Source organism: Piliocolobus tephrosceles, chromosome 17, assembly GCF_002776525.5.
Source record: "Piliocolobus tephrosceles isolate RC106 chromosome 17, ASM277652v3, whole genome shotgun sequence".
Classification (NCBI taxonomy): Eukaryota; Metazoa; Chordata; class Mammalia; order Primates; family Cercopithecidae; genus Piliocolobus; species Piliocolobus tephrosceles.
Genome location: NC_045450.1, coordinates 52,859,556 through 52,884,409, shown reverse-complemented (window position 1 = coordinate 52,884,409; position 24,854 = coordinate 52,859,556). Strand labels below are relative to the sequence as shown.

Here is a 24,854-nt window from a genome sequence, read left to right as displayed (position 1 = left end):
TCTGCCCGCCTCAACCTCCCAAAGTGCTGGGATTACAGACATGAGCCATCACACCCAACCTCAATCTATACTTTTTATCTGGCTTCAATTTTTGAACCATAAGAACAGAGCAGATATTTAGCTAGTATGTACATGTGTGGCATACTGATTGGTATCTCTTCTGACTGATCAGTGCCAGTGCTGTGCTAGTTAATTATTTTCAGTAGCACCCCTGTAATGGGAATTTACTACCTATGCACAACCAAATAAAAACTTAAGTTTCCTTCCCCAGAGGAAACCAATGTTACTAGTTTCTTCTGTGTCTCTCCAAAAATCTTCCCTGAATAAACAAATAAATATATATAATCATTCCCTATCCTCCTTATATAAATGGTATATACCACCACACCCTGCCTCCAAATCATTTTAATGCTGCTCCTCACATAATTTAGGAACACAAAGAAGTAATCAGAAAAGAGCAAAACCGCCGGGCGCAGTGGCTCACACTTGTAATCCCTACACTGTGGGAGGCCAAGGCAGGCGGATCACGAGGTCAGGCGTTCGAGACCAGTCTGGCCAATATGGCAAAACCCCGTCTCTACTAAAAATACAAAAAAAATTAGTCGGGCATGGTGGTGGGCACCTATAGTCCCAGCTACTCAGGAAGCTGAGGCAGGAGAATGGCGTGAACCCAGGAGACGGAGGTTGCAGTGAGCCGCGGTCACACCACTGCACTCCAGCCCGCACGACAAGAGTGAGACTCCATCTCAAAAAAAAAAAAAAAAAAGACCAAAGATACCTAAAGTCCAAGTCCAGCTAATCTTTTACCAATCAAGGTTTTCAATCCTGCACTCCGCTTTTTCTTCATCATCTTCCACTCGACAAACCTCTGGTCAAATCAAGCTACTCAAGCCTCCCTGTGTCTACTTCATATTCATCCCCAGGCCCCTGCTTATACCACACCCTCTGCTTACAGGGTCCCAAATCTCAGCCCAAGGACCACATTTCCCTATAAAAATCCAAGTTTAAAGGCTGCCTTTCCACTCCCTTCTCTGGGCTACCATAGTCTGATCTCTTCTGATATGACAATGGGAACATTTGCACTGCATCCGCCTTTTTTTTTTTTTTTTTTTAAAGACAGAGTTTCGCTCTTGTCACCCAGGCTGCAGTGCAGTGGCATGATCTCGGCTCACTGCAACCTCCTTCTCCCAGGTTCAAGCGATTCTCATGCCTCAGCCTCCCAAGTAGCTGGGATTACAGGCACACACCACCACGCCCAGCTGATCGCTTGTAATTTTAGTACAGATGGGGTTTCACCATGTTGGTCAGGCTGGTCTCAAACTCTTGACCTCAGGTGATCTGCCCACCTCAGCCTCCCAAAGTGCTGGGATTACAGGCATGAGCCACCAGGCCTGGCCTTTTTTTTTTTTTAACTTTTAAGAATTTTTATAAAGACAGTGTCTTACTCTGTTGCCCAGGCTTATCTCAATCTCCTGAAATCAAGTGATCCTCCTGCATCAGCCTCCCAAAGTGCTAGGATTACATGTGTGAGCCACTGCTCCTAGCCTCCTCTCTTTTTTTTAAATGTATGTCTCAGTTGTTTTCCCTTTTTTTCTTTATAATCCTTCTCTGGGCTTTCTGGGATATGTGTCTCAGTTTTATTCATGAAAAGACACAGCCTTGTCCACTCTATTTTTCTCTGTACATTTGCATTGTTTTATTACTTGGGCATGAGTTCTCTCTCTCTATATATGTATATACACACATACACATATAATTATATATATTTATGTATGTAATATATAATTATATATTACATATTATATACGTATTACTATATGTGGAATACATATATATCATATGTAATATAATATACCTATATATTATGTAATATATAAATAATATATAACATGTACAATATGTAACATATTATTTATATATAATATATAATAAAATAGATATAATCTATGAATCGATATATTGTGTGGGTGATATATGAGTGTGTGTGTATATGTATAAACCATTTGAGGGTAAGTTACATATATCATAGCCCCTTACTCCTAAATATTTCAGTATGTATTCTCTAAGAATAGGGATAGTCTGTTACGTAACCACAGAAGAGTCATCTTCATAAGTTTACATTGATACAGCATATTTAGCTAATATACTATGGTCCCTATTCTAATTTTGTCACTTCATCTAACAATATCTTTTTGAGCATTTCCCCCATCTAGTACAGAATCCAATCCAGAGTTAGGTACTATACTTAATTATGTCTTGTTAGCCTCTTAATCTGCATCCTACATTTACATGTACATGTACATCCTATATTGTACATTTACATCCTACAATATCCATCCCACATTAGGAGTATAAAGAAACCAGTTTACCTTGGTGGAATATTCTTTTGGACAGCCCATGTTGACGTCAATGCCAGCCACATCATTTTCTCTGGAAAAGGATGAAGGAGTAAAGGTAATAAATATTGAATTAAAGCAAAGAAGGTAAAATTAAAGGCATGGATGGGCCTGTGCTCATGAACCTCTTACCCTGTCCCTGACCCTATGAAACACACCAACCCCCAATGACAGAAGCTGAAAAATGGGAAAGAAATTCATCCCTAAAATGTGCACCTGCCTCATCTGAGCAGAAATCCAGAGAAAAGACATAACGTGTGCACACATCTACAAAGGGCTAGACGCAGAGGATTTTGCTACTTTGGAGTTGTATCAGATAACTCAGATGGGCACACTGAACTTGGCTGAAATAGTAAAAGTCATTTGTCAATGCAGAAAAGTGACATGAGCCTAAGAGCCCTTTCCCAGACGACAGCTTCTGGTGGAAGTTCTAGCACTGCCTTTGTTGGCTGGGCTATACAGATGGTTTAATCCAAACAATTATTAGATGTAAGAAGAATCCTCACTCCATCCTCTGGTATGTATTAGGTTGGTGCAAAAGTAATTATGTTTTTTTCCACTGAAAGTAATGGCAAAAACCGCAATTACTTTTGCATCAACCTAAATATTAATACATGTTAATAGTCCGTGATCAGCAGCAATAACTGCCTGAGTTCCCTCTCACTCTCTTTGTAATGATAATAGCTAACACTTACTAAGATCTCATTATGTACCACATGCTGCAAAGACATTTACATACATTATTTCATTTACCCTTCCCTATGCCAGAGGTTGGTAGCACTATTTTATAGGTAAGAAAACTAGGTTCTCATTGAGGTTAAGTAACTTATCTCAGGTCACATAGTTAACAAGTAGCAAAATCAGAATTCCAAACCAGATCTGTCTTAACTTCAAAACCTATCACATTAACTATAGCGCACTCTCCTGCCTTTGTTTTTGTTTTTGAGACAGGGTCTCACTCTGTTCCCCAGGCTGGAGTCCAGTGGCGCAATGGAGGCTCACTGCAGCCTGGGCCCAAGTGATCCTTCCACGTCAGCCTTCCAAGTAGCTGGGACCACTGGCACGCACCACCTTTTCTGTAGAGATAAGGTCTGCCTATGTTCCCCAGGCTTCCTGTCTTTGTTAATTCAGGAAGCAATATGTCTTACTTATACTTTGATACTTAAAGCTTTACGACTCATAGTCATTGGAGTCCCTGGAAAGGGAGTTTCATGAATAACTACAAAAAAACAGCTCCCCACAATACGCATAGAGGGTCTCTGAGATCTAGGCACTGAGGGTACACATGAGTCCCAGGCCAGCCCTTGGATGCCACAAACAGAAGGAAACCAGACACTCTTTTTTTTTTTAAGACGTTGTCTCACTCTGTCACCAGGCTGGAGTGCAGTGGTGCAATCTCAGCTCACTGCAACCTCTGCCTCCCGGGTTCAAGCGATTCTCCTGCCTCAGCCTCCTGAGTAGCTGGGACTACAGGTGCGTACCACCACACCCGGCTAATTTTTGTAATTTTAGTAGAGACTGGGTTTCACCATGTTGCCCAGGATGGTCTCGATCTCTTGACCTCATGATCCACCTGCCTCGGCCTACCAAAGTGCTGGGATTACAGGCATGAGTCACCACGCCTGGCCGGAAACCAGACACTATTAACCTGGAAACAGAAGGTAATGGGCTAGGAGGCAGAAGGGTGGGTCAACTCCAAAGTCACCAGGACGTTAAACCCTCACAGCTCAAAGGAGAGGCAAAGGCAGTGCTAAAGACGGAGGAAGAACTTACACAAGCCTGGCCACAGCAAGGGCTCGCTCTGCGTCTGAAGTCCCCTGGGAACACAAGAGGCTGCATCAACCACTGCCCTGATACAGATACACATGCACTGACAAACACGCCCATGCAGCACACACATACACACACACACCCCACACACCAACAACAGAGTCAGGCTGGCTTTCTCTTAAACAGCCAGCCCACTAGACTAGCTTGCTGCCAGCAGAAAAAGGTGGACTTGGAAGGTCTAGAAAATGTTATCAATACTATGATTACACCCAAACATATAAAAAACTTGGAAACATTTTATAGTGACCATTCAAACACTCACCATTTAGATTCTACAATTAACATTTTGCTAGATTTGCTTTATCACATGGTTACCCATTGCTATCAATTTTTTAGAAACCTAAACATCATTCAGGATGTTATTGAAAAAGCACCAAGAAATTCCCAAAGTGACAGAAGAGCACCATAGAGTCATCACAACTCAAATACAAATCTTAACTACTCTTGAAAAATCCTAATTTATTTCTATGAGAAATATATATACACTACATAAAAACAAAGACTATGATCTGAGTAATCAATGCTAGGGATTAAAACAATAGAGAAATCATGCCAAACAGACAATTCCTACAAGTAAGTAAATTAAATTTGAGACTAGAGGCATACAAGACTGTGATAGTTTGATTTCCATAAACCGTCTCCAATAATGTAATTACTCATGACTGGCTCTTTGGAAAACATTAAAGCAGCTCTTCAGGAAGCCATCGTTGTGCAATGTACCCCAAGTATTCAACACTGGCCTGGCACAGGGCATGAGTTGGGAAATCCCAGGGGATGGTGAGCCTCAGGAGGGTACGCAGCAATGGCGTCTCTCACCATCTGGAAGACCACCCTGTTTTGCTCTCTTTCACAGGTGCGGAAGACAACTCGATCATCAGGGGCGACAAAGTCCACTGTGCTGAGCACCTCTACAAGAAAACACAAACACATAGCATCACTCAATGAAGATGCAAATTCAACCCTAGCCTAAGTCCTGGAAGAAAACACGGCCAGAGTATAAGCTTGGAGGGGAAAGAAATCCTAAATGTATACCATTCTTACCAAAAATAACTATGCACATGGGAGGCTTCGGATGATGAGAATGGTCTATTTCCTGACCTGGGTGATGGTTGTTTGTTTTGCAATTACTAGTTCAACTGCATGTTTGTGTTTAATGCATTTTTTCTGAATAGTGGTTAACATTTTGCTCTGTTTAAAATGTTAAAACAGGGCCGGGTATGGTGGCTCACACCTGTAATCCCAGCACTTTGGGAGGCCGAGGTGGGCGGATCATGAGGTCAAGAGTTCGAGACCAGCCTGGCCAACATGGTGAAACCCCATCTCTACTAAGAATACAAAAATAAGCCGGACGTGGTAGGGCATGCCTGTTATCCCAGCTACTCGGAAGGCTGAGGCAGGAGAATCGCTTGAACCCGGGAGGCAGAGGCTGCAGTGAGCCAAGATTGCGCCATTGCACTTCAGCCTGGGCGACAGAGCAAGACCCCATCTTGGGGGGAAAAAAAAGTTGAAACAAAATGTACATATGTAGCAGTAGCTCATGCCTGTAATCCCAGTACTTTGGGAGGCCAAGGCAGGTGGATCACGTGAGGTTAGGAGTTCGAGACCAGCCTAGCCAACATGGCAAAACCCCATCTCTACTAAAAATACAAAAAATTGCTGGGCATGGTGGAGGGTGCCTGTAATACCAGCTACTCAAGAGGCTGAGGCAGGAGAATCACTTGAACCTGGGAGGCAGAGGTTGCAGTGAGCTGAGATTGTGTCACTGCACTCCAGCCTGAGCAACAGAGGGAGGCTCTGTCTCAAAAAAAAAGAAAAAAGAAGAAGAAGAAGTTTGTCTGTTTCAGATTTGGCCCAAATCTTCCCAGAAAACGTCACTCTGAAGTTCAGGAAATTTACTATTTATCTACAGTGAGACAGGTGCTGTGAGTGGAAGGTTACTATATAACAATCAGTCTCCTATACTATTCATAGTTGCATATTTGCAAATGTGCCTATTTGCTAACATTTATTTGTGATCCCAAAATCAATACTTGTGATGTTTTCATGGTCATCCAAGGACAGGAACAGAGTGGTGAAAGTTTTGAGTTGCCCGTTGTGCATGTTCCCAGCTGAGGTCAAACAAGGTGATGCTCTGTCTTCTCCCTTCAGCTCTCATACTGTCAACAAGTGTCCCTTTTGTGGTATATTTCGTGCCACATTTCTGCATGCTTATGCTTTTTGTTGGTGATCTCACTGTTTAAAATGGTCCCAAGTTGCCAGGTGCGGTGGCTCACACCTGTAATCCCAGCACTTTGAGAGGCCAAGGCAGGTGGGTTACCTGAGGTCAGGGAGTTCAAAAGCACCCTGGGCAACATGATGAAACTCAGTCTCTACTGAAGCACACACACAAAAAATTAACTGGGTGTGGTGGTGCATACCTGTAGTCCCAATTACTTGGAAGGCTGAGGCACAAGCATCTCTTGAGCTGGGAAGGTGGAGGTTGCAGGGAGCCAAGATCGTGCCACTGCACTCTAGTTTGGACTACAGAGTGAGACTGCATCTCAAAAAAAATAAAATAAAATGGTCCCAACCATACTGCTGAAATGCTGTCTTTTAATGTTCCTAAGCACAAGAAGACTGTCATGGGCCTTACGGAGAAAATACACATCTTGAATAAGCTTTGTTTAGGCCTGAAATTATAGCACAATTACCCATGTTAGGGGGTTCAATGTTAGTGAATCAATGGTATATATTAAATAATATGCCTTTAAACAGAAACACATGGCTGGTGTGATGGCTCAGTCCTGTAATCCCAGTATTTTGGGAGGCTGAGGCAGGGGGATCACTTGAGGCCAGGAGTTTGAGATCAGCTGGGGAACATAGCAAGACCCCCATCTCTACAAAAAATTTTAAAATTGGCTGGGCATGAAGGTGTGCACCTGAAGTCCTAGCTACTTGGAAGGCTGAGGCAGGATGATCATTTGAGCCCAGGAGTTTGAGGCTGCAGTGATCAATGCTCACACCACTACACTCCAGCCAGGGCAATAGAGTGAGACCTGGTCACAAAAAAGAAACCAAACAAAAACAAAGAAACACATATAAAAGTTATAGACTGACGAGTTGATGAAAGTATGACCAGAGGTTTGCACAAACCTAAACCTTTGTTTTCCCCAGGGTCGATGGTTCAGTATCTGCTCATCTGATGTTTAAAGCAACTTTACAGAAACAACAACTGTGCATAATGAGAAGCAACTGTATTTTATCTGTCAGCTTCCTAAAGAAGCTCCACAAATAGTTGCGACCATTATTACTTTTCAAAGATCACTATACATGAAAAAGACTGAACATGGCAGATGGGAGAATATGTCTACCTCAAAGGCTGTCTTTAGAAATAAATGAGATCTTTGACACACTTAAAGCATTTCCATACATGGACGGTGTTATTATCATCCCAGCACTAAACAGATGAGAAGGTTTTTAGAGTGGGGTAAAGGCGATGACATGTTGAGAGAGGTAATCAAAGTGATCACTGACAGAGAGAGCTCATGACTGGCAGTAAGATGTATGAGAGAAGAACCACAGAATCTTTGTGTGTTTACAATGCAACTCTGTTTATAACAGCAAAACACTGGGAACCCCTGTTAAGGCTCTGGTGAAATCAATTCTAATATAGTTGCCCCTAGGTACTGACATGGGCAAATGACCTAGTAGATAAGTAAATGGCAAAACAACATGTGTTATATGATCTCATGGGGTGGAGAGATAGATGATATAGATATAGATACAGATACATTTTTTTCTCCTTATCTTCGACCTAGAAGAGGGATAAACATGTCATATTTTGTACACACACATTATTTACTATATGTATAGAAAAACATACATTATTCCTCTTTCTGATTACCTCTTTAGGTAGAGGATTATGGAGGATTTTCATTTTCTAGGTTATATAGATCTATAATATTGAATTTTTTATCACACAGAAAAAAATGTATACATTTAAAACAATTCAGCCAGGTGTGGCAGCTCACACCTGTAATCCCAGCACTTTGGGAGGCCAAGGCAGGCAGATCATGAGGTCAGGAGTTCAAGATCAGCCTGGCCACCATGGTGAAACCCCTTCTCTACTAAAAATACAAAAATTAGCTGGGTGTGATGGCATGCATCTGTAATCCCAGCAACTTGGGAGGCTGAGGCAGGAGAATTGCTTGAACCTGGGAGGCAGAAGTTGCAGTGAACCAAGACTGTGCCATTGCACTCCAGCCTAGGCAATAGAGGGAGATCCCATCTCAAAAAAAAAAAAGGATTTCACAAGCATATACATATGTATCAAAAACCTCAAGGAATATACCACAACTCTAATCAAAGCAGAATCAGCCTCATCAATAAAGTATCAGCAAAACTACAATTCATCACAAACACATTTGCACAGAGCACAGGGTGTCCACAGCACTTACATGTACCTTATCTTATTTGGTCCTCACTCCAACCCTATGATTTCAGTAAAGCAAAGATTATGATTTCATTTTACAGATAAAGTAACTGAGGCAGACAGAGGTCATATGGCCTGCCCAAGGTCACACACCTAGCAAGTGGCCAAGCCAGGGCCAATGCTAAAGCCATCCTGACTCCAAAGCTCCTAGAGTTCCTCCTATGCTATGATACATGGTGATTTCTATGCCAGCAAGCCTGTGAGTGAAAGGCACTCTTAGCCCATTTCACATCAGGCTTTTTGTCATGGCCTCTGGAGATCAGTGACTGCTCTCAAGGGAGCATCTGGTCTACAAAATTACTCGATGAAGCCAGGCAAGACACTTTCACCCCAGGCAAGGGCAGTGGTAGCGCTGCTTGAGCCCAGCAGGGCACATGCATAAGTCTGAAGCCAGAGCTGTACTTACCATTGACAACTCTCTTGCACTGAATCATCTTGAGGTCGATCAGCTCCTGCAGAGGAATCAGAGGACGCTTGTCAGTCCTGAACATGTAGGCTCTGGGCATGAAGGATTTTCATCACACACCCAATGAGGATCGCTTGGCCAGTCGCCCTACTACCAACAATAAACCACAGCTTTTGGGACATGTAGTGCTATCCTCCCCACCCAAGTATGGCAAGCGGGAGCCAGAGTGAGCTACCCTAAATTAGCTGCTCTTCCCAGGGAAACTTGGAGATGTTTGGGGCCTAGAATGAATGAACCACTTAGCCAGAAAGACGATAATCATCCAGGATGTGGTCACCTGGAAATTTTTCTCACCTACTGGTCTCAGCAGAAGTTCACCCTATCAAAGAATATCCCACCTATCCCTAAGCAAAGGGCAGGCAACGAAGGGCTCCTAAGAAACATCCAAGAACAAAACCGGAACCAGTGAACAGAAGCAAAGGGAGGAAGATCTGAGATGAACACAGGAAAGAAAAGTCTAAAACCTCTATCCAACATGGGTCACACTATGTGGAAATGAAAAGGGTGAGGTGCCCAACTCTGGAGATACTCAAACAGACTCAGGAAAGAAAGAAAAAGGGGGGTTTCTTCAAAATCACATCACAAAAATGGAGGAAAATCTCCTATCTGCCGGAGGACTGAGATTCTCTAATTCCTAGTTGGAGACAAGACTGTTCTGCTTTGCTCCATCATAATCTCAGCAGACACCTGTCACACTGCCCAGAAGTTCATGCCCATGGATTCTGGGGGTCCAGAAAAGAAAAGAAGAGGCACTCACTCCTGGTACTAACCCCCACACTGACTCCCTGTGAGCCCCAACAAGTCATAATCCCAGCCAGGTGGGCACAATGACCTCCTACTCACTCATGGGAGTACCTAGGGACAACGGTGAAAGAATCCCCACAGTACCCATGGGACCTACCCCAGCATACCCACCATCAGGTTAAGAAATGCTCTAGGTGCTTCTGTGGCCATTCTCTCCATGCAGTATTCAGGTCATCAAATATCTGATGCCCTCTAGGCCTGAACAAACAAATCACCACAACCAAGCAGTTCGGACATGATTGACATCCAATCCCCAAGAATCAGTGTGGCATCCCAAGGGATGGGCAGAGCCCAACTCAGAGCCCCGGTAGCCAGTGATCCTAGTTGCAGGGACAGGCAACAAGGCAAGTGGACAAGTAGGAAGGACTGAATGGCCTGTGCTTATAAAAAGAAATTCAGTAGCCAAACTGAGCTTTGGTAGGGAATGGAACAGGAAAAAGTAAGACATGTATCACATCAAAGATTGGGAAGTTTATTGGTTCCAAGTATTTACAGAAATCTCTGTCCAAACATTAGCTAACAATTAAGCTAACCCAGGAGAACTTTATAGGCCACACATGGCAAAGAACACAGGCCTTACAAAATTAGTTCAGAATAGTCACTAAGCAAACAAACAACAACAAACTCTGGCCAGATATGATGGCTCACGTCTGTAATCCCTACACTTTACAAAACTGAAGCGGGAGGATCGCTTGCGCTCAGGAGTTCAAGACCAGCCTGGGCAACAAAGTGAGACCTTGTCTCTACAAAAAATTTTTAGAACTTAGCTGGGTGGCCGGGCGCGGTGGCTCAAGCCTGTAATCCCAGCACTTTGGGAGGCCGAGACGGCGGGCGCCTGTAGTCCCAGCTACTCGGGAGGCTGAGGCAGGAGAATGGCGTGAACCCGGGAGGCGGAGCTTGCAGTGAGCTGAGATCCGGCCACTGCACTCCAGCCTGGGTGACAGAGCGAGACTCCGTCTCAAAAAAAAAAACAAAAAAAAACTTAGCTGGGCATGGTGGCATGTGCCTGTGGTCCCAGCTACATGGGATGCTGAGGCAGGAGAATCGCTTAAGCCCAAATGGTCAAGGTTGCAGTGAGCTGTCACTGTGCCACTACATACCTCCCTGGCCAACAGAGTGACACCTGTCTTAAAAAAAACACACACACTGGGCACGGTGGCTCATGTCTAATCCCAGCACTCTGGGAGGCCGAGGAAGGCAGCTCACTTGAGGTCAGGAGTTCAAGACCATCCTGGCCAACATGGTGAAACCCCATCTCTACTAAAATATAAAAATTAGAGGCCGGGCACGGTGGCTCAGGCCGGGCGCGGTGGTGCACGCCTGTAATCCCAGCACTTTGGGAGGCCGAGATGGGCAGATCACGAGGTCAGGAGATCGAGACCATCCTGGCCAACACAGTGAAACCCCGTCTCTACTAAAAATACAAAAAATCAGCCGGGCGTCGTGGCAGGCGCCTGTAGTCCCAGCTACTTGGGAGGCTGAGGCAGGAGAATGGCGTGAACCCGGGAGGGGGAGCTTGCAGTGAGCTGAGATCCGGCCACTGCACTCCAGCCTGGGCGACAGAGTCAGACTCCGTCTCAAAAAAAAAAAAAAAAATTAGCTGGCCATGGTGGTACATGCCTATAATCCCAGCTACTCAGGAGGCTGAGGCAGGAGAATTGCTTGAACCTGGGAGGCGGAGGTTACAGTAAGCTGAGATCGCGCCACTGCACTCCAGCCTGGGCGACAGAGCAAGACTCCATCTCACAAAAAAACTACAACAACAACAACAATAACAACAACAACAAAAATACTTTGTTATTTGAGAATATCTACAAAACTGACAAACTCTTAGCTAGACTACCAGTGGAAAAAAAGAGAGAGGACTCATATTATTAAAATCAGAATGAGAGAGGCCAGGCCCCGTGGCTCACGCCTGTAATCCCATCACTTTGGGAGGCTGAGGTGGGCCGATCATGAGGTCAGGAGTTCAAGGCCAGCCCGGCCAACATGGTGAAACCCCATCTCTACTAAAAATACAAAAATTAGCTGTAGGGAAAAGATAGGTTAGCCTGTTACTGTGTTATTATAGATAGAAGTAGGTTTAAGAGACTCCATTCGGCTCTATATTTGAGATGCTGTTAATCTGTGACTCTACCCCCAATCTTGTCCTTGCTAGAAACATTGCTGTGCTAATTAAAGTTGAAAGGATTTGGGGAGGTAAGGAATGTGCTTTGTTAGGCAAATGTTTAAAGCCTGCTTGTGGTTGAAGGTCAGTACCATTCCTTTATATCTCAGTAAAAGAAAAACATCTGTCTCCTGCCCGATCCTGGGAAAATGCAACAGCTCCGTGTATCTGTATGCCTTACTGCTAATTTACTCCCTTATCTTTTTGGCAATAAATACTGAGGGAACTCAGAGACTGGTGCCAGTGTGGGTCCTCTGAAAGCACAGCACTGGTCCCCTGGGGCCCCGCTTTTCTTTCTCTATACTTTGTCTTTATTTCTTTTCTCAAGTCTCTCGTTTCCACCTAGCGAGAAGCACCCACAGGTGTGGAGGGGCAGGCCACCCCTTCAATTAGCTGGGTGTGGTGGCATGTGCCTGTAATCCCAGCTACTTGGGAGGCTGAGGCAGGAGAATCGCTTGAACCCAGGAGGCGGAGGTTGTAGTGAGCCGAGATGGCGCCACTGCACTCCAGCCTGGCAACAGAGCAAGACCCTGTCTCAAAATAAATAAATAAATAAAATCAGAATGAGGGAGAAAACATTACTTCTGACCTTAAAGAAATAAAAAGGATTATAAGGAAATAATGTAAACCATTATATGCCAAAAAATCAGATAACCTACATGAAATGGACACACACTACTGAATCTGACTCAAGAAATAAAAAATTGGAACAGACCTAAAACAGGAAATTAAGGCTGGGCACAGTTGGCTTATGCCAACAAAAATTAGTCGAGCGTGGTGGCACGGGCCTGTAATCCCAGCTACTGGGGAGGCTGAGACAGCAGAATTGCTTGAACCCGGGAGGCGGAGGCTACAGTGAGCTGAAATCATGCCACCGCACTCCAACCTGGGCAACAGAGGGAGACTCCGTTTCAAAAAAAATGAATGAAATCATGCACTTTACAGCAATATAGATGCAGCTGGCGACCATTATCCTAAGCAAATTAATACAGAAACAAACCCAAATAACATATGTTCTCACTTATAAGCGGGAGCTAAGCATTGGGTACACACGAACATAAAGATGGGAACAACAGATACTGGAGACTTCAGAAGGCAGGAAGCAGAGAGGGGGCAAGCGATGAAAAACATCCTATTGGGTATTATGTTCACTATCTGGGTGACAGGATCAATAGAAGCGCAAAGCTTTAGCATCACACATGGTGCCCTTGTAACAAATCCTCATATACACCCCTGAATCTAAAATTTTGAAAATAAGAGTAAATTTTAAAATTAAAAAGTTTCCCAGGCCAGGGACCGTGGCTCACACCTGTAATCCTAGCACTTCGGGAGGCCAAGGAGGGCGGATCACCTGAGGTCAGGAGTTCAAGAAGAGCCTGGCCCACATGATGACACCCCGTTTCTACTAAAAATACAAAAATCAGCCAGGTGTGGTGGTGGGCACCTGTAATCCCAGCTACTCAGGAGGCTGAGGCTAGAAAATCGAATGAACTTGGGAGGCGGAGGTTGCAGTGAGACGAGATCACACCACTGAACTCCAGCCTGCTGAGCAACAAAGCGAGACTCCATCTCAAAAAAAATTTAAAAAATAAAGTTTCGCACAAAGAAAAGCTCAGGACCAAATGCCTTACTGGTAAATTCCACCAAATGTTTAAAGGACCAATCCTTCACAAATTCTTCCAAATAACAGAAAAAGAGGTAACACTTTCTTTTTTTGAGACAGAGTCTCACTCTGTCACCCAGGCTGGGGTGCAGTGGCTCAATCTCAGCTCACTGCAGTCTCTGCCTCCCAGAATCAAAAAATTCTCCTGCCGCAGCCTCCGAAGTATCTGGGATTACAGGTGTACACTACCATGCCCAGCTAATCTTTTCTTGTATTTTTAGTACAGTCAGGGTTTCACCATGTTGGCCAGGCTGTTCTCAAATTCCTGACCTCGTGATCCACCCACTTCGGCCTCCCAAAGTGCTGGGATTACGGGTGTGAGCCACTGCACCCAGCTGACACTTTCAAATTCATTAACTGAGGCCAATATTTCCCTGGTACCAAAACCAAAGGCATCACAAGAAAAGAAAGATAATAATCAATATTTCTCATAAAGACCAAAAACAAAAAATCCATAACAAAATACTAGCAAGCCAAGTCCAGCAACACATAAAAAGATTCTATACCATGACCAAGTAGGATTTATCTCTGGTTGGTGTAAAACCCAAAAATCAACGGATACAACGCACCATGTCAATGGAATAAAAAGCAAAAACCACATGATCTTCTCAATAAACACAAAAATTTTCTGACAAAATCCAACACCCTTTCATGATAAAAAACACTCAACAAACTAGGAATAGAAAAAAACTTTCTTTACTTGCTAAAGGCATCTATGAAAAACCCACAGCTAACAACATATTAAATGATGAAAAACAAAGCTTTCCCCCTAAGAATAGGAACTAGACAAGTATATCTACTCTTGTCACTTATAATTTACATTATATTGAAAGTTCCAGGCCGGGCACAGTGGTTCACGCCTGTAATCCCAGCACTTTGAGAGGCCAAGGCAGTGGATCACCTGAGCTCAGGAGTTCAAGACCAGCCTGACTAACATGGTGAAAACCCATATCTACTAAAAATACAAAAATTAGCCGAGCATGGTGGTGCATGCCTGTAATCCCAGCTACTCGGGAATCTGAGGCAGGAGAATCACTTGAACCCAGGAGGCGGAGGTTGCAGTGAGCCGAGATCATGCCATTGCACTCCACTCCACGGCCTGGGCAACAAGAGCAAAACTCCATCTCAAAAAACAAAAAGACAAGAAAGTTCCAGCCAGGACAATTAAGCAGAAAAATAAAATAAAATAAAAGGCATCCATATTAGAAAGGAAAAAGTAAAACTATATTTGCAGATGATGTGATCTTTTTCTTGCTTTTTTTTTTTTCTTTTTTTTTTAAGACGGAGTTTCGCTCTTGTTGCCTAGGCTGGAGTGCAGTGGCACCATCTCGGCTCACTGCAACCTCTGCCTCCTGGGTTCAAGTGATTCTCCTGCCTCAGCCTCCCTAGTAGCTGGGATTACAGGCGTCCACCACCATGCCTGGCTAATTTTTTGTATTTTTTTTTAGTAGAGACGGGATTTCATCATGTTGGCCAGGCTGTTCTCAAACTCCCAACCACAGGTGATCCACCCGCCTCAGCTTCCCAAAGTGCTGGGATTACAGGTGTGAGCCACCACGCCGGGCCGATGTGATCTTGTATATAGAAAGCCTATGGAAGTTTCCCCCACCCATACACACACTAGAGACACACAGAGACAGAAAGAGAACATACATGCTAATAAACAAGTTCAGCAAGGTCAAGGACACAAGATCAATACACAAAAATCAATTATATTTTATATAATGACCAATCCAAAACTGAAATTAAGAAATTCCATTTGTAATAACAGCTAAAAGAATAAAACGGCTGGGGCCGGGCGCGGTGGCTCAAGCCTGTAATCCCAGCACTTTGGGAGGCCGAGGCGGGCGGATCACAAGGTCAGGAGATCGAGACCATCCTGGCTAACATGGTGAAACCCCGTCTCTACTAAAAAATACAAAAAATGGCTGGGAGCGGTGGCTCAAGCCTGTAATCCCAGCACTTTGGGAGGCCGAGACGGGCGGATCACGTGGTCAGGAGATCGAGACCATCCTGGCTAACACGGTGAAACCCCGTCTCTACTAAAAAATACAAAAAACTAGCCGGGCGAGGTGGTGGGCGCCTGTAGTCCCAGCTACTCCGGAGGCTGAGGCAGGAGAATGGCGTAAACCCGGGAGGCGGAGCTTGCAGTGAGCTGAGATCCGGCCACTGCACTCCCGCCCGGGCCACAGAGCGAGACTCCGTCTCAAAAAAAAAAAAAGAATAAAACGGCCGGGCACAGTGGCTCACACCTGTATTCCCAGCACTTTGGGAGGCCAAGGTGGGCAGACTGCCTGAGGTCAGGAGTTTAAGACCAGCCTGGCCAACATGGTGAAGCCCTGTTTCTATTAAAAATATAAATATTACCCGGGCATGGTGGCGGGCACCTGTAATCCCAGCTACTCGGGAGGCTGAGGCAGGAGAATGGCCTGAGCCCGGGAGGCACAGGTTGCTGTGAGCCAAGATTGCGCCACTGCACTCCAACCTGAGCAACTGAGTGGGACTCTGTCTCAAAAACTAAAAAATAAATAAAAATAAAACACATAAGAAATAATTCAAAAAAAGAAGTGTAAGACTCACATACTGAAAACTATGAAACACTGTTGAAAGAAATTGAAGAAGACCTGACCCAGCCCAATGGCTCATGCTTTTAATCCCAGCACTTTGGGAGGCCTAGGCAGGCAGATCACTTTGAGATCAGGAGTTCGAGACCAGCATGGGCAACATGTTGAAACCCCAGTTCTACAAAAAAATACAAAAATTAGCCATGTGGGGTGGTGCATGGCTGTACTCCCATCTACTCAGGAGGCTGAGGCAGGAGGATGGCTTGAGCCCAGGAGGCAGAGGTTGCAGTGAGCTGAGATCATGCCACTGTACTTCAGTCTGGGTAACAGAGTGAGACCTCATCTCAAAAAAAAAAAAAAATTAGTTAATTAAAGAATACCTAAATAAAGACATCTCATGTTCATGGATTAGAATACTAAACGGCCAGGCGCGGTGGCTCAAGCCTGTAATCCCCGCACTTTGGGAGGCCGAGACGGGCGGATCACGAGGTCAGGAGATCGAGACCATCCTGGCTAACATGGTGAAACGCGTCTCTACTAAAAAATACAAAAAATTAGCCGGGCAAGGTGGCGGGTGCCTGTAGTCCCAGCTACTTGGGAGGCTGAGGCAGGAGAATGGCGTAAACCCGGGAGGCGGAGCTTGCAGTGAGCTGAGATCCGACCACTGCACTCCAGCCTGGGCCACAGAGCGAGACTCCGTCTCAAAAAAAAAAAAAAAAAAAAAATAAGAATACTAAACATTGTTATGACAGCAATAATCCCTAAACTAATCTACAGACTCAATGCAAACTCTATCAAAATCCCAGCTGCCTTTCTGGCAGAAATTGACCAGCTGATCCTAAAATTCATATAGCAATGCAAAAAACCCAGATTAGACAAAACAATCTTGAAAGAGAAGAACAAAGTTGGAGAATGTATACTTATCAATCTTAAAATCTACCAAGCTACAATAATCAAGACTGTGTTGTGTCCTCAATTCACCAGGAAGAAGAAAGAAAAAAAAAAGGCTGCGGTACTGGCATACAGGTAGACATACAGACCAGCATAACAGAAATGAGAGTCCAGATAAAAATCAAAACATCTATGATTAATTGATTTTTTACAAGACCACAGACCCGGTGCAATGGCTCAAGCCTGTAATCCCAGCACTTTGGGAGGCCAAGGCAGGAGGATCACTTGAGGCCAGGAGTGCAATACAAGTCCGGCCAACATGCCAAAACCCTGTCTCTACCAAAAATACCTAAATTAAGCAGGCGTGGAGTCCCAGCCCCTTGGGAGGCCAAGGCAGGAGAATCACTGGAACCCGGGAGGTGGAGGTTGCAGTGAGCTGAGATGATGCCACTGCACTCCTGCCCAGGCAATAGAGAAAGACTCCATTTCAAAAAAAAAGGAAAGAAATTATTTCTTTGTAAATAAATAATTTTTAATTTTTTTGTTTTTTAAAAATTACCTATTCTGGGTGAATATGACATACAAATGGCCAAAAAACCATATAAAAAGATATTCACCATCACTAACCATCACTAATCAGAGAAATAAACCACAATGAAGTATCACCTCATACCCATTAGGATGGCTACCATCGGAAAAACAGTAAGTGGGCCAGGCACGGTGGCTCACACCGGTAATCCCAGCACCTTTTTTTTTTTTTTCCTGAGACACAGTCTTGCTCTGACACCCAGAGCTGGAGTGCAATGGCGTGATCTCGGCTCACTGCATTGCAACCTGTGCCTCATGGGTTCAAGCAATTCTCCTGTCTCAGCCTCCCGAGTAGCTGGGATTACAGACGCGCACCACCACGCCCGGCTAATTTTTGTATTTTTGTAGAGATGGGGTTTCACCATGTTGCCCAGGCTGGTCTCAAACTCCTGACCTCGGGATCCACCCACCTCGGCCTCCCAAAGTTCTGGGATTACAGGTGTGAGCCACTGCGCCCAGCCAATCCCAGCACTTTGAGAGGCCCAGGCGAGAGGATCACTTGAGGCCACCTGTTTGAGACCAGCCTGGGCAACACAGCAAAATCCTATCTCTACAAAAGATTTTAAAATTAGCCAGATGTGGTTGGGCATGGTGGTTCAACATGGCAAAACACCATCTCTACCAAAAATACAAAAATTAGCCAGATGTGGTGGTACACGCCTGTAATCCCAGCTACTCGGGAGGCTAAGGCACAAGAATTGCTTGAACCGAGGAAGCAGAGGTTGCAATGAGCTGAGATCACGCCATGGCACTCCAGTCTGGGCGATAAGGTAAGACTCTGTATTAAATAAATAAATAAATAAATAAATAAATAAATAAATAAATAAATAAATAAAATTAAATTAAATTAGCCAGGTGTGGTGGCAAAAGCCTGTAGTCCCAGCTACTCAGGAGGCTGAAGCAGGAGGATCCCTTGAGCCCAGGAGCTCCAGGCTGGAATGAACTATGATCACGTCACTGCACTCCAGCCTGGGCGACAGGATAAGACTGTCTCAAAAACAACAAACAAACAAACATTTCTGAGGATGTAGAGAAACCAGAAGCTTTGTGTGTTGTTAGTGGGACTGTAAAATGATGCAGCCATTGTGGTTATAAGAAACAGTATGGAGGGTCTTCAAAAAAGTAAAAATAGAACTACCATATGATCTAACAATCTCAATTCCGGATATATAATCAAAAGAATTAAAAGCAGGGTCTCAAAGGGATTATTTGTACACCCATGTTCACAGCAGCATTATTCACAATCGCAAGAGATAGAAGCAATCTAATGGCCATTAATGGATGAATGGATAAACCACATGTGATATATACATACAATAGAGTACTATTCAGCCTTAAAAGGGAAGGAAATCATCCTGGCCAGTGACTCACAACTGTAATCCCAACACTTTGGGAGGCCGAGGCGGGCAGATTACGAGGTCAGGAGATGAGACCATCCTGGCTAACATGGCGAAACCCCGTCTCTACTAAAAATACAAAAAAAAAAACTTAGCCGGGCGTCTGTAGTCCCAGCTACTCGGGAGGCTGAGGCAGGAGAATGGTGTGAACCCGGGAGGTGGAGCTTGCAGTGAGCCGAGATCATGCCACTGCACTCCAGCCTGGGCAACAATGCAAGATTCCGTCTCAAAAAAAAAAAAAAAAGGAAGGAAATCATCTTGTCACATGCTATAACATAACATAGGTCATCCTTGACGACATTATGCTAAGGGAAATAAGCCGGTCACAAACAATAAATACTACATGATTCCACTTACATAAGGTATCTAAAGACATCAAATTCATAGAAACGCCGGGCGCGGTGGCTCAAGCCTGTAATCCCAGCACTTTGGGAGGCCGAGACGGGCGGATCACGAGGACAGGAGATCGAGACCATCCTGGCTAACATGGTGAAACCCCGTCTCTACCAAAAAATACAAAAATCTAGCCGGGCAAGGTGGCGGGCGCCTGTAGTCCCAGCTACTCCGGAGGCTGAGGCAGGAGAATGGCGGGAACCCGGGAGGCGGAGCTTGCAGTGAGCTGAGATCCGGCCACTGTACTCCAGCCCCGGCGGCAGAGCGAGACTCCGTCTCAAAAAAAAAAAAAAAAAAAATTCATAGAAACAGAAAGTAGAATGACAGTTACCAGTGGCTGGGAAAGGGAGAATGGGGGAATTGCTGTTTGATGGGTACAGGGTTTCCGTTTCACAAGATGAAAAAGTTCCGGAGATCTGTTTCACAACAATGTGAATATACATAACACTACTGAACAGTACACTTACAAATGGTTAAGACAGTAAATCTTAAATGTTTTTCGTCACAATAAGAAAAAAAAAAAACTTTTAAAAAAATCACTCATTTCTCTTTTTTTTTTTTGACACAGAGTTTCGCTCTTGTCGCCCAGGCTGGAGCGCAATGGTGCACTGGGCACACTGCAACCTCTGCCTCACGGGTTCAAGCGATTCTCCTGCCTTAACCTCCCAAGTAGCTGGGATTACAGGCATGCACCATCATGCTCGGCTAAATTTGTATTTTTAGTAGAGACAGGGTTTCACCATGTTGGCCAGGCTAGTGTTGAACTCCTGACCTCAGGTGATCCGCCTGCATCAGTCTCCCAAAATGCTGGGATTACAGGCATGAGCTACAGTGCATGGCCTAAATCAACCATTTGTGGGCCTCTGGACTGTGGGACTCTGGGCCTCTTAAGAACACTGCCTTTTCCCTTGATCCTACTTATTAAGAAGTTTAAGTCTAACAGGTCAGTGTCTCTTCACAGACTGGAACACTAAATCCCACCATTCTTATAAAAAGAAACAGGAACATGGCCTCTGCAGCACCTCCCAAAAACTGTCATCACTCCTCAAAAATTCCTGGCAGACCCTGATGCAGAAAGACTACTGCTCCCTTGACTTTTACAGATTGGCTCATCCTCCAGATGCTGAGGACTTTGTGGGTTGTTTGTTTTGTTTTGTTTTGAGAGGGAGTCTTCCTCTGTCGCCCAGGCTGGAGTGCAGTGGCGCGATCTCAGCTCACTGCAACCTCCGCCTCCCAGGTTCAAGTGATTCTCCTGCCTCAGCCTCCCAAGTAGCTGGGACTACAGGCGTGCACCATCATGTCCAGCTAATTTTTGGTATTTTTGTAGAGACGGGGTTTCACCATGTTGTTCAGGCTCGTCTCAAACTCCTGACCTCAGGTGATCCACCCGTCTTGGCCTCCCAAAGTGCTGGGATTACAGGTGTGAGCCACCGCGCCTGGTGACTTTGTGGGGTTTTTAAGGAGGTGCGTACATGCCTGATACACCCGAGGTCCTGTGAGCTGGGTGGGGTCATTTGGTTATCTAATCCCACAGATAGGCCACCTCACATGAACTCCCCTGCTCCAGTAAGAACATCCAGGCAACTGGTACTCCTAAGCTCACCGGCAGAACAACCATGGAGCCACCAGGGGGCACCAGACACCACAGTCAGCCATGTCCTGGGGCCCAGTCCCAGCCACCTACACAACCCAGGCTGATCTGCCTGCCTGTCTGCTCTCATGGGGGACAGGTCTGGGTGGAAGGCTTAGGTCTCTGAATAGGTAGAGACCCCTTTGTTTATTCGTAACCTATACTGACTCTATCAGGGAAGAGCATATCAAACAATGCTAACACATGTTAATTCATATTTCCTCTGCTCCATACAGGAGCAGGACCCTGGAAGAAAGGAATGGGCACATTTACTAGGAAAACCAAGTCTTGCCCAATTAGGAGGGTCACATACTGAAGTAATCACATAAATCGTGGGCCCTAAACTTCCAAAGGGCTTGAAAACAACCCTAAGGCTGGGTGCGGCAGCTCACGGCTATAATCCCAGCACTTTGGAAGGCCGAGGCAGGTGGATCACCTGAGGTCAGGGATTCAAGACCAGCCTGGCCAACGTGGCAAAACCCCATCTCTACCAAAAATACAAAAATTAGCTGGGCGTGAAGGCAGCCCAGGCACCTGTGATCCCAGCTACTCGGGAGGCTGAGGCAGGAGAATCGGCTGAACCTGGGAAGCAGAGGTTGCAGTGAGCCAAGATTGCGCCACTGCAATCCAGCCTGGGAAGGCAGAGTGAGATACTGCCTTAAAAAAAAAAAAAAAAAAAAAAAGGCCGGGCGCGGTGGCTCAAGCCTGTAATCCCAGCACTTTGGGAGGCCGAGACGGGCGGATCACGAGGTCAGGAGATCGAGACCATCCTGGCTAACCCGGTGAAACCCCATCTCTACTAAAAAAAATACAAAAACACTAGCCGGGCAAGGTGGCGGCACCTGTAGTCCCAGCTACTCGGGAGGCTGAGGCAGGAGAATGGCGGGAGCCTGGGAGGCGGAGCTTGCAGTGAGCCGAGATCCCGCCACTGCACTCCAGCCTGGGCGACAGAGCGAGACTCCGTCTCAAAGAAAAAAGGAGATGGAGTCTCACTATATTGCCTAGGCTGGTCTCAAACTCCTAGGTTCAAGTGATCCCCCTGCCTTGGCCTCCCAAAGTGCTAGTATTATGGCATGAGCTACCATGCCCAGTCTCTTTTTATTTTTTATTTTTATTATTATTATTATTATTGAGATGGAGTCTAGCTCTGTTGCCCAGGCTGGAGTTCAGTGGCATGATCTTGGCTCACTGCAACCTCCACTTCCCAGGTTCAAGCAATTCTCCTGCCTCACCCTCCTGCATAGCTGGGACTACAGGCATGTACCACTATGCCCGGCTAATTTTTGTATTTTTAGTAGAGACAAGGTTTCACCATGTTATCCAGACTGGTCTCAAACTCCTAACCTCAGGTGATCTGCCTGCCTTGGCCTCCCAAAGTGCTGGGATTACAGCCATAAGCCACTGTGCCAGGCCTCTTTTATTTTTTAAAATAGAGATGAGGTCCCACTATGTTGCCCAGACATGTCATGCGACTTATCTATTCACCCGGCCCAAGGTATCCCAGAACGCTTCTGTGCTACCAGGCTCCTGGGCCTTGGCAGGGTGCACAAGACTCATCAGAGTCACACATGTTCGTCTCCTCCAGCCTTTGGTGAGTGCCTATAAAATCAATTCCCATTCTGTCCCCCCTAACTTCTGACCACTCCCACACACAAATGAAGAGGAGTCTTCACTTGTAGAGAAGCCCACCTAGAAAATCAGAGGCCCTTACCTCACAGTAAACAATGTCTGCTCCATAATCCAAGGCCAGCAGCCTCATTGGAAGAGTCCCTACCCGAACCATTGGGGCAAGGATTAGCTTATTATGATAACACAGAGAGAGGCTATTCAAAATCATTTCCTCCTCTGTTACAGCCTGAAAAAAAAGGAAACAAGAGTCAGAAATTCAAATGGAGAAAATCTCTTCTGTTATCAAGGGCAGGCTTCCCTTCTTCAAGCTTCTAGCACACAGTAGTTTGTTTTCCTTTTCTTTTGGTTGTTTATGTTTTTTTGTTTTTGTTTTTGAGACAGTCTTGCTTTGTCACCCAGGCTGGAATGCCATGTAGTGCAGGGCTCACGGCAACCTCCGACTCCCGGATTCAAGCAATTCTCACACCTCAGTCTCCCAAGTAACTGGGATTATGGGTGTCTGCCACCACGACCGGCTAATTTCTGTATTTTGAGTAAAGATGGAGTTTTACAGCTAGGCACGATGGTTCATACCTGTAATCCCAGCACTTTGGGAGGCCAATGCAGGCAGATCACCTGAGGTCAGGAGTTTGAGATCAGCCTGGCCAACATGGTGAAACCTGGTCTCCACTAAAAAATACAAAAATTAACTGGGCATGGTGGCGGGCACCTATTATCCCAGATAGGAGGCTGAGGCAGGAGAATCGTTTGAACCTGGAAGGCAGAGGTTGCAGTGAGGCAAGATGGCGCTATTGTACCCCAGCCTGGGCAACAAGAGCAAGACTCCATCTCAAAAAAAAAAAAAAATGGGAGTTTCACCACATTGGCCAGGCTGGTCTTGAACTCCAGACCTCAAGTGATCCACCCACCTCGGCCTCTCAGAGTGTTGGGATTATAGGCGTGAGCCACTGCGCCTGGCCTGTTTTCCTTTTCCCTGAACATAAAAATTAGTATACATGCACATTCATTCATCTAACAAACATTTATTAAGTGCCTAATCTGTGCCAGTCACCGTCCCAGTCTCCTGGGACACATTAGAGGAAAAAAAAAAAAATAGAAAAATTCCTGCTCTGGCAGTTTTCATTCTTTTTTTTTTTTTAAACTCAAATACCTGCAGTGGAGTATCTGAAGCAGAGTTTTCATTCTAGCCAGAGAATATAGGCAAAAAAACAAAAAGCATAACAAATAAGTAAACTATATAGTATGTTGGAAAACTGGTAATGCTAGAGCAGTGAGAAGGGAGATTGAAAGTGCTGGGGATGGGTTGCAATTTCAAATAGAGAAGTCAACATGGGCTTTTATGAGAAGATTTGATCAGTGAAGACCCCCTTTTTATTATAAAAATAATAAAAAGCCAGGCAATGGCTCACGCCAGTTATCTCAGCACTAAGGAGGCCATGGTGGGGAGATCGCTTGAGTTGGAGATGGAGATCAGCTTGGAGTTGGAGATCAGCCTGGGTAACATGGCAAGACCTCATTTCTACAGAAACATAAAAATTAGCCAGTGCATGCCTGTAGTACCAGCTCCTCAGGAAGCTGAGGTGAGATCACTTGAGCCTGGGTGGCAGAGGTTGCTGAGCTGAGCTGAGATCACACCCCTGCACTCCAGCCTGGGTGACAGTGAGACCCTGTCTAAAAATAAAAATAAAACTAGGCCAGGCAAGGTGCCTCATGCCTATAATCCCAGCACTTTGGGAGACCAAGGTGGACAGATTGCTTGAACTCAGGATTTCAAGACCAGCCTGGGCAACATGGTGAAACCCCATCTCTACAAAAAATACAAAAATTTGGCCAGGCGCAGTGGCTCAAGCCTGTAATCCCAGCACTTTGGGAGGCCGAGACAGGCGGATCACGAGGTCAGGAGATCGAGACCATCCTGGCTAACACGGTGAAACCCCGTCTCTACTAAAAAATACAAAAAAAAAA

General features: G+C 45.2%; 1 protein-coding gene across 3 annotated transcripts in view; it reads right to left on the bottom strand.

Annotated features, from left to right (window-relative positions):
• DUS2 (dihydrouridine synthase 2) overlaps nt 1-24,854 on the bottom strand; it is a 53,224-nt gene that overhangs the window by 20,751 nt on the left and 7,619 nt on the right. For all 3 annotated transcript variants that reach the window (XR_002731253.1, XM_023210235.2, XM_023210236.1), the window contains exons 2-6: nt 22,972-23,115; nt 9,104-9,149; nt 5,043-5,134; nt 4,170-4,213; nt 2,370-2,430 (exon numbers count right to left, since the gene is read on the bottom strand). Coding sequence is in view for 2 of the 3 variants with exons in the window: in XM_023210235.2 (XP_023066003.1) it covers nt 2,370-2,430; nt 4,170-4,213; nt 5,043-5,134; nt 9,104-9,149; nt 22,972-23,097 (369 nt within the window). In the remaining variant the exon portion in view is untranslated. The remainder of the gene's footprint in view (nt 1-2,369; nt 2,431-4,169; nt 4,214-5,042; nt 5,135-9,103; nt 9,150-22,971; nt 23,116-24,854) is intronic.